At 24.1% G+C, this 11,000-nt stretch overlaps 1 protein-coding gene across 1 annotated transcript; it reads left to right on the top strand.

The window, feature by feature from the left end:
* Positions 1–1,509: 1,509 nt before the first annotated feature.
* LOC145844339 (transcription factor Sox-10-like) lies at positions 1,510–3,770 on the top strand. The gene is made up of 4 exons (XM_082951727.1): positions 1,510–1,572; positions 1,720–1,848; positions 1,893–1,972; positions 3,542–3,770. Exons 1-4 carry the CDS (start codon positions 1,510–1,512, stop codon positions 3,768–3,770), a joined length of 501 nt encoding a protein of 166 aa, XP_082807853.1.
* Positions 3,771–11,000: the final 7,230 nt, after the last annotated feature.

Genomic DNA, 11,000 nt, shown 5'->3' on the forward strand with positions numbered 1-11,000 from the left:
TTACGAATAAGTTTTCGACTGAGCCATAAAAAACGCAGTGATGCCTTAAACGAGTAAAAAATAAATGAAATTTTTCAATTTTTAGTTGTAGAAACCGATTAGTTTTTCATTATTTTTCACAAAAGTTCTATTCCTTTCAAACAAAAATTAAGAAAATAAAATTTCCTTGTCCAATAAAAGAATAAAATTAAAGTTATTTGTAATAAGTTAAAATTATTTTACGTGTACGGTATAAAATAAGGCTCTAGTTTTAGTTAAAAGTAGCTATCAAAATATCATTAAGATATTAAAGGAAATAAAATTGCTTTAAGTTCAACAAAAATTTATGGCGTAATAAGAACTTCCATATAGTTATATATTAAAGATTAAATTCTAGTTAAAGTTTTACAGTATTATGACATTCGTTTCAACTTTATGATTTAAATTGAAACTTACCTAAACTGCTTATTGAATCATAATAGAAAAGCGCCTAAAAAGTTTGATCTAATGACGTGGTGTACGAAAAAACATTTTGATCATCGATTTGATTCAACATAACAAAGCTTTTTTTGTTTCCAATTTTCAAGTTTATTACGCAAAAAAAAACTAATCAATGTAAAAATTAAACAGGAAATTGTTATTTTGGTATTACACGATATATAAAACCGCTACTAAACATTCTATTCTTGTTTATGCAGATATTAATTTTCAATCATATACTTTGGTTTGTTGACATAACAACAAATCTTTTAGTGATGCCTGAAAACTTGACAACATAGTAGTATTTATATGGAACAAAAAGTAACGTAATAATTGATGTACAAACAAATTCTTAAGATATAAGAATACTTGTACATGTTTTGTTTCGTGACATAACAACTGCAACATAAAAAAAAATATTTGAGAACTTTTTTTAGTTTGAATTTTAGAATATTGTGCTTTAAGTTTTAAAATTTAACTTTATTCAAGCTACTGAACTTACTAACTGTAAAATTACTATTTGACTATAAAACTTTGATAGTCTAGTTATCAAATTATTATTTTTTATTTTAAAAGGTAAAACTAAATAATTTTGTTTATTAATTTTATCTTTATAAATACTTTAACTTAAAAATTTTCTTACATTGTAAGTTACGTTTTAAAAACATGTTTTCTGATAATTTACGTAAAATATAAATTACTTTAGGTGGTTCTTTAAAATGATTGTAAGAAAGTTGTAAGTAGCAATAAATGGAAGTAGAATATAAGATTTATAAAAAAAAAACAGATGAAAAATTTAGAAAAAATTCAGAGAAAAAAAAAAAAAAAAGATAGTTGAAAAAAGAATCATAAATAAGAAAAAGGTTAAATCATTTTGAAAATCTGAAACGTAACAAATTTCAACCTGTTATTTGTAGCGTTTAAGCTGTCTTTAATCTTTATATTGTTAAGTTTTAAGATGTTTCTTAAACTTATTTCAATAATATTTTATTGGGAAATGACAAATTAGACAGATATTCGTCACATTCTTGATCTGTGTTGAACAAAGAAATGACACTTTTAAACGAAAGTTCATCAAAAAAAATTGAAAATTTGACAGCTGAAGATAAAAAAGTCGAAATTTGCACGACTAAAAAGACACCAACAAGTTATAGAAATAAGCAACGACATTTTAAACGACAGAAATTTCAATTCCAAAAACAGTAGAAATACAATACTATACTAACAATACATACGAAAATACATCAGAAAGTTTCTTAGACATTGAAAGCTGTCAGCAGTGTTTTGAAGGATTATGATTACATCTTGGTTTCCATGCCAACAAAGTTGAATGGAGGTCAAAATGTCAAACCTCACGTCAAACGACCAATGAATGCATTCATAGTTTGGGTTCACAGTTTAAATTTGTTGTTTCATAGCTATTTTGTTAGTAGGCAGCCCGTAGAAAATTAGCAGATCAATACCCTCACTTACATAATGCTGAGCTTAGCAAAACTCTTGAAAAACTGTGGAGGTAAAACATTTTTTAATATTGAGCTTTATAAGTATTATTTATACTTACTAAAGCTTTAAACGCCAAATTTAAACTTGTACTTTTGATTTAAGCACTTTAAAATAAAATATTTACTAAAGCGAAGCAATTGTGTTACATACCTTACATTTAAGACAGCTCTAACTAAAAATTTGCTACAAGTTGCCTAAATTAAAGTTAATAAACGTATTAAAATCTTTTTTTTAAGTAATTAATAAGTATTCAAGTAAACAGAGCAGAAAAAAAATTAATGAAATACTATGTAATATTTTTCAATGTCAAAATGCTCAACAGAGCATTAGAAAATCCAATATGATTATTTTAATGATCTGTTATCTTGTAAATGGTCAAAAAAGTAGTTTCACTTATTATTCAAAATTTATTAACTTTTTAAAAACATTAAGTTATAAAAATAAACAAGCTAAAAGTTATCAATTAAAAAAGTAAAATTTTTATTAAAGTTTAAAAACGTAGAATGTAGTTTAAATAGGTTTTTTTATTGTTTTAAATAATTAAAATAAATGCCGTTGATCAAAGTAATAAACCGTCTTCAAAGCTTTCAAATTTTACGGTCAAACTAATTTATATTTGATAGGTAAAACTTTGATTAGAACTGATTTAAAAACTGAAAAGTATTAAAAATTTCTAGAATATCTTAACAGCTGAAATGAAATTGTTTCTTTTGAAATTATCATACACTTATAGTTTAAACTTAATGAATTTTCCATCCAATAGTTGAAAATTTCAAGTAATTTAAAGCATTTCAACGTCAAATTTGATATGATAAATGGTGCAAAGTGTTTTTTAATGACTTTTAAAGGAGATAACGTCCTACTTAATAAGATAAGTCCATAAAAAAAACTCGAATAAATTTTATAATGTGGCACGTTTTTTATAATTAAATAATAAAATGATAAAATACTTAATGAAGATTTTTAGAACGTTATAACCTAAAATACAATCGTATAACATCTTACATTATCTTCCAAATATTACTTTTGAGAACTATAACTGGTTTTTTTAAAACCAAAAGTAAAAAAAAGTTTATTAAACCATGTTCATAGTAGTATCTTTCCGAGAAACATTTTTTTGTTGAAAAATTATAATTTAAGCTGTAGTATTAGTTAATACATTATTCTTTTAATCTTTATAACAGACGCAAAAATATCTAGTGCCAGTTTCAAATGTCCCTTCATCTATATCTCTGATACATTTTTTTTTTTTTTTTGTTTCAAGCCCCAAAAGCATCTATAGTAAGTTTCAAAAGTTTTTAGCGAGCCAGGTTTAGCGAGCCACAATTCATCAAGATAAGTTCGTAGAATATTTTCGAAAACTTTTTTCCTAACCCTGCTCTATACGAATTGTATGTATTTTATGATAACATAGTTTTTAATATTTTAGGAACTGTTTTATAATTCTTGTGTAAACTAATGTCTAAACGTTTTAGAGAATAAAAAAGTACACATAATTTTTGTTAAAATTAACATTTTTTTTAAATAATAAATGATTAAATGTATAATGAAAGGTTTTTTATTATCAAAAAACATTTAGGCAGTTAAGCGATAATGACAAGAAGTCGTTTGTCGATGAAGCAGAAAGATTAAGGATAAAACACAAAAAAGATTACCCCAACTACAAATACCAGCCCAGACGAAGAAAAACTTCTAAACAAAACAGCGAAAAAGGGAAATTGAAAAACGCGCCAAAAGTACAAGAAAACCCGCCAAAAACAACTCGGAAAAAAAGACTTGTGAATCTGTGGCTGAAGAAGGAGGAATAATCTCATCATACGAAGATCGAATGCGAATCTGCAGCAACGAAATTTCTGCAAAGAGTCAGTTTCCTCCAACAGAAACAGATCAAGCAAACCCCATTATTAGCTACCAAAAAATCAATTTTTCTGGATATTTCAACTCCGGATTTGACTTGAACAGAAACAGTGTCAACCACGGGGGTTTTTCTCTGGAAAGTCCCAATACAATCGCTTTTCCATTACCTACGGTAGTTCAGTGTCTTATTCTTGCAGTAACTCAATTTCCGATGGAACTACTTTGAGTAAAAACAATTATAAAAATAATGACTTGTCTGTATCAGCTTCCGTATACAATATTTCGTATAACATCAAAAGAGAGTTACAAAATCCTGTCACAAACAGCAATAATTATCCGGCCACACCAGCTGTTGAAGGCAGTAGTTTTAACCAATACAACAATCAACAGAAAAGCTCCGATTACTTCAACTTCACTCCTGCAGAAATTCACACAAACCACGAAGTCGTTCGCTCCGTTAGTTACGTTTCACCACAAAGTTCAGATGTTTTTCAACCGTCGATTCAGTATTCACCTCAAAACTCAGGATACCAGTTTCAGGATTTCAGGTACCATCCTTACCGAGCTTGTCCTCAGCAGCAGAACTTCCACAATATGAAACGACCGTTTTCACAAAACTTGGAAAGTCCCCAAACTAATCCTGTAATACATCAGTGGCCGAATGTAAATACGTGAACTTAAGTTAAGTTTCTAAAAATGTTATTATTGTTTTTTGCATAATAAAAAAAAAAGTTTTTTTTTTTTTGCAAATGAAAATTTTTAAATTTAGATTTTTAATTTTTTCTAAATAAGTTCTTTTAATACACCATACCAAACATAAAAACGTGAGCTACTTTTTCCTGACCAAATTTTTTTTTTTAATTGCAGTAAATTATTTGCTATTGTTCGTATCTTGTGTTATTGTTTTCGTATCATTTAGAAATTTTTTATTCTTAAGCTTTAGTCTTTAACATACAAAACAGTGCATTTAGAGAATACCTCAAAATAGTTTTCGCCTTTAAGTCAGTTTTCTAATGCAATTAGTCTTCTTTTAGTCTTTGTTAATTTCAAAATTTTTGCTTTTCTGTAAAAATATTTAACTTTAAAAAAATGTGTTTTTTAATGTACATATATTTTAAATACGTAATTTAAACTTGTTTAATTTAATTTTAGTTTTCTGAATTAGATTTAAATATTAATAAATTACGTTATGATAAATAAGTTATTTAAATTGTCTAAGTACAAGTATTAAATCATTTAAGCTTTTAAAGTTATTTAAAAAGATTTTATCAGCTTTATGTTTTTAAAACTAGTAGTTAAGTTTTTAAAATATTGGGTTTTTAAATTATTTAAGCTATTTTTTTTATTTATTTACATATGGTGTCTAAGCAATTATGTAAAAACGTTATTGTATGATTTTTTTACACTTTTTCGTTGCAAAATTTTATTTTTCTTACTGTAAATAAAACTAAAACACAGAGTATTTAAAGAAATGAAAATATTTCAATTTTAACTGCAGCTAACTACTCATACCAGAAACTTAGCTTGTTGGTAAATGAACAGTTTTTAGTTTGCAGCACTCGACTGTGAAAATACTTACAAAAATATTTAAATTAAGTTAATTTTAATAATCATGGTTTTCTATTTAGGTACTTAAATAAGTTTGAACTTTGAAAACAACAACTATTTTTTAAAAGAAAAGCTTTATCATGTTGTACTTGAAAAACCGTATAAAACAGTTTATTCAATCAGTTGTATTTTGAAATTTTTGTAAAACAAAATATTGATTAAATCTTTTTAAGAATTTTACATGTTAAAATTGAAGTCTCACATTAAAAATACAAGTATTTCAAAAACAATCACAACTTCACTTATTTTTATTTGATTTTTCAGCTTATTGCTGCCCTTGTAGAAATATTTTACAGAGTTAAATATTTTTTCAGTTGTGATTATACTTTAAAAAAACGAAGTGTCGTAATTAAATTTAGTATTTGCGTAAAGAAACAGTTGTTTAAAAATAAAATATTTATAATTTATTAGTCAACAAAAAGCGGAAATAATAATTTCAAGAAAATTCTCAATTTTTTTTTAGTTTTTAAATTTTTGTTTTTTTATATTGTGACTTTTTACGTTAAACTTTTAAAAGTTGCTATTTTATTTTAAATGAGGTTTTCTTATATATTTTTATTTTTTGTAAGTCAAAGTCTCAATACAAACAACCTAATTAGATAATACAAGCTTATTTAGTGTTCGGCGTATACAAAATTGTTCTGTGTCGTACAAATTAGTCTACTATCTATATCATAAAAAAAAGTCTTTAAGTTTTTCATTAGTTCTAAGAAAATATGAAGTTTAGTTTATTGTTTGTCAAAAGCATCTAAGTGTACCAGGTGAAAACAAACTCAACAACTAGAATACAAATACTAAAAGAAAAATTTAAGTCTTGATACAACTAAAAAAGTGAGTTAAAAATTAAGCACTATTTTCGGTATTTTAAAAGATAGAACTAATTACTTTTTGCATATAACTTTCTTTTTTATTTGTTTATAAATTCACCAAAAATAAAAAAGTTTTTGAATATAAATTCATAGTTTTATTCTTTCACTAAAAAAAAAACCAAGTACGTGTATATCTAGCTAGTGTAAAACATTTTAATTACTGAACAAATCTATTTACTTTTACAAAACCGGACGTTGAGATTACATTATCTAATTATTTTCATATTACAGCGTTATATTATATTTATTTTCTTGAAAACTTGAAACAAAAAATTCTTTTACTATAATCTACAAAAAAAATTGAGTGGACTAATCAGGTAACTTATAATCAGTATCACCGAATATATCATAAAGTGTGGAAAAGTTTTAAAATTTATAAAAAAAAGCTATATATTTTAACAGTTGTGTCAGTTATTTAAGCCGTAAGATAGAAATATACAGAGTAATAAGCGAAGTTGGTTAATATACTTAAATTCCTAATTATCATTGTACACTCTTATTTATTTAACATTTTAATTTTTTTTCAAAGTACTTAATGTAAAGGAGCTACCAAAGGGGATTTCATGTAGTTTTGAGCGTTTCCTTTTAATATTACGTTTACTATGATGTCATAACACTTATTTGGCGTTTTGTGCTACAACGTTTGTTTTACTTTTTTAATTTGACAGTACCAGTGTGACTCAGTATATAAAGATAGCTAAACAATTTTTATAATGTTCAAAAGCATATTTATTTTGTTTGTTTTGTTTTAAAAAACAAAAAAGTCTAAGTTTGAACAATTTTTCTTAAAAGCTTAACTCTTAATTAAATGTTTAATAACCAGAGTAAGCATTTACTTAACATTTAAATGATATATAACTTTTACTTAAATTATTTTATTCAACATAATTTTGTTATTGGCTACATATAATTTAGTTTGTCACAATAAATAACATTTACTAATAGGTAAACATGATTTTATGAATATTTATATAAATTGATGTAAACAAAAAATATGTTATATATGTTTCTATTCTAAATATAGAATATATAATGCTACTAAGCAACTACATTTTTTACTAGATATTTTAACAAAACAAAATGTTTTTCATCAGAGAACTAAGATATAACGTTTCTTAAATATGTTTTTAATTGTTCCTCTTTTAAACTGACGATATTTAAATTAAGTCACAAACTGATAATGTCTAGTTTAAAATAATGTAGTAATAAGAAATATGAAAATGTGTTAGTTGTTATAGTTATTTTAAATAGTTTTAAATTTCTCGAAGCTCGTTCGTAAATATTAAATAACAAGTTTTAGATATTTAAATAGGTAAAATTTTACAAAAGTTAACGAAATCGAAATACATTTAACGACTTTGTTTTATTGTCTTAGGACTTTAATCATAAAAAATGGTTTTATATAAATATAAACGAAATATTTTGCAATATAGGTTTTATAGTTTAATTACAAGTTTATTAGTTTAAGAATTAACTTTTTAATTACGAAAATATTTAAATGAAATAAATATCACTGCATTAGTTGTAAAATTAAAAACAAATTTACTACTAGATAAATGCTAACTTTTTCTTAGACGTCAATAGAAATTAAGTAACAAAAACTATATTTAAATAAGTATATAAACAAAACGAATTATTAATTTTTAGCTGGTAGAAAGAAGCTTTTGGTATAAATATTTGTTGGTACACTTATAAACGTCAGAATTTTCAAAAATATTAAGTTATTTTGATTATCAAAGCAAAAATTAGTGATCCTGATTTTAACATTAGTTTTCTCGATTAAAAATCATACTATTTAATTCCTCAATTTTCTTTTGTAAACTAAAGTTTTAGGTATCCTTATACTTTGAATACAAGAGTAATTCTAAAACAAAAATTTGAATTACAAAGGTGTGAAAATTGAATTTTTTTGATATTAAATCTAGTATCATGCTTAAAAGTATTTGTTAGAATTAGTCCTAAAATAAGAGGATTTTATAAAAATTTCATATTTTGAAACCTCGGCGTAAAACCAAATAAACCGCTGAGTACTTGGAAAATTTTTCAATTTACTTCTCAAATAACTATTAACATGTTTCATTACGTTTTTTTATAAAGTAATTTTTCTAACATATAGTTATTTGAGAAACTTGATTTGGAAAACTAAGTAAGGAACAAGTTTTTAAATATAAAACTTTATAAAACATTTTTATATAAAAATAAAGTTTTCTGAAATCGAAAGAAGTTATCTATGGTATTAAACATTTATTACTTTGTAGTTTTCAAATAAACTTTTTTAGATAAAACTTGATATTTTGAAAATCATTATCTGTTATTACCTGACCTTAAATTTGAAGACTTAAATCAGCTATTATCTTAATGTTATAAAAGTATTGCAAATAAAATCTAAAAAAGTTTTTGTTGTATAACTCAGTCTAAACAAAAAGTAAAAGCACTTTGTTTCAGTGTGTATACTTTTATCATTAAAAAGTAATGAACGCAATCAAACCAATGATAATAATTTAATGCTTCCTTTTTGAGTTAAAATTGTATGTTATAATATTGATTAATCTAAAACAAAAACAAACAAATCAGCGTTATTATTAGCTATTAAAAAATTATCTGTATCATAATCAAATTTATTTCCGTTTGTGTTGAAAACACGTGTATTAGCTTATTTAGATGGTCCAAAATGATACTTGGGTTTATAATTTTAAGTTTATACATCTTTGTTTTTTTTAATTAAAATATTTCTTTAGTTTAAACTCTGAATAAGTATTGTTAAAATAATTCAGTAACGTTAAAATTAAACTTTTATTCAATTTATAATATATGAAAACGTATTAGTGTACTTTATTATTTTCTTACTTCTTTATCTTTTATCAACAATATAGCTGTTACATTTTGTGCTAATTATGTAAAATGATACGGACTATAACTAAGACAACGAATAAAAAAATAAAAATAAATAAAACAGTATTTGAAAGAAAAGTTTATACAAACTAGAGTTTTTCAGTTAGGTAAAGTAAGATTTTTTAGTTTTATTAAAATTTAAAGCAGAATAATTTTAAAAGCGTTTACCAAAGTTCTACTTCAAAATATTTAACTTTTAAAGATATTATTTTAGTAAAAATAAATTTATTTGACATTACAAAATGTATATTTTTTCAATTAGCCTTAAAGTAAATCAAAACAAACTATCAAAGTAAAAAATTTTCAAATGCTATCGACATTAACTTAATAAAAAAAAAAAATCATTAGAAAAGAAAACAGGTGTACAGTTTTAAAATAGTATGTAAAACCATACTTACAAAACACAATTGTATTAAGAATAAGTTTTTTTTTACTCAAAACTTTATTAATTAAATAGTTTAAAATCTGTTTAAGAAAGATATTATTTGAAATTAAATACAGTAGTTTCGCATTTCAATAAGTAAACTGATACAAAATTTATATCTCCTACTAACTTTATAACTGTCATGACAACCAACTTTTTAGGCTCACCTAGCAACAAAACATAATATTTTCACGATATTACAAAGAAGGTTGTTACCGTGACAACGACCACCCTCAACTTTTATCACCACATATATAATCAATTAACCCACAAAATTTTGTTTGTTTTGATTTGTAAACAAACAGGTCACACTTTGATGAATTTCCCAATAAGTTTTCTTTTTGTGTTTTAAGAAAATTTACACTTCCTCGATTGTACATTATGACGTAATAAATGGTTTTAAAGTTCACGATCGACAGATGTTTACAAACAAAACTTTGTTGTGTTTATTTGCTTTTTATTCTAGATGTTGGCAACTTGCGTGAAATCTCAGATAATTTCAGATTTCTGATCGGCTACCATGAAGATTATCAGAACACCTGTTGATAATCATTTACTTTTTGAATTTATTAAACTCCTAACTCGATACTTGAAAAGCTAACCTATTTACATATTTTAACTAGAGCTACGTTATCTCGATAAAATTTAATAAAACATTTAAAAATTAAATTGTTTTTTAACAAATTATGGTTCTTTTATACTGTTTGTGTAGTAAGATGTTTTTTATCTAAACTATTTTAAAATAATAGTAAGATATCACAAGTTAAACATTTGAATGTTTAATAAAAGGTATGTATATAGTTGTAATAGTTTTTTTTATACCTTATTATTTTTAGTATGCTTTAGTTTGTATTTTGACTCCATCGAATTTAAAATATTTTCATTAATGTAATCCAAACACGCTGGAATATTTGAACTTGAATTGTGTTGCCCATTCAATTGTAACGTATAATGAAGAGATTTTATGCATGGTTGATCACAAAAGTTATAGTTATGTCGACTAGAAAGTATAACAAATATTTCTGTTAAAAGATTTATCTGTTTAGTATAATGTTATTTATTTTTATTATCGTAATCAAGAAAAAGTTTGCCTTAAAAAAAACTAGTACTACTCAAAAATTATTTTTTATTTTTAGACTACCAACAAAAATTATGAGAAGTTTGTTTTTAAAAAACCTAAATTCCATAACAATTCTAAATGTTATATTTTGATTGATCAAAAACAAACTTATTCAAAGTTTAACGTACGTTTTTTATCGAACTGGACAAGTTGAATTTTTAACAAACTAGTTAGCTTACATTAGAAATGAAAACAAAGTATATTAAATTTTAAAAATATGTAACTAGTTTTTGTTAGCTAAATATCTCAAGTACAATTAGTTATTAAA

The sequence above is a fragment of the Thalia democratica genome, chromosome 9 (genome assembly GCF_965202585.1).
Source record: "Thalia democratica chromosome 9, ktThaDemo2.hap1.1, whole genome shotgun sequence".
NCBI classification, from domain to species: Eukaryota; Metazoa; Chordata; class Thaliacea; order Salpida; family Salpidae; genus Thalia; species Thalia democratica.

Excerpts from the sequence above, each read along its gene's own strand:
- LOC145844339 (XM_082951727.1), top strand. The coding sequence starts at position 1,510 with ATGACACTTTTAAACGAAAGTTCATCAAAAAAAATTGAAAATTTGACA. Across the intron at positions 1,573-1,719 it reads TGACAGCTGAAGATAAAAAA|ACATTGAAAGCTGTCAGCAG; the intron begins GTCGAAATTTGC and ends AAAGTTTCTTAG. Across the intron at positions 1,973-3,541 it reads ACTCTTGAAAAACTGTGGAG|GCAGTTAAGCGATAATGACA; the intron begins GTAAAACATTTT and ends AAAAACATTTAG.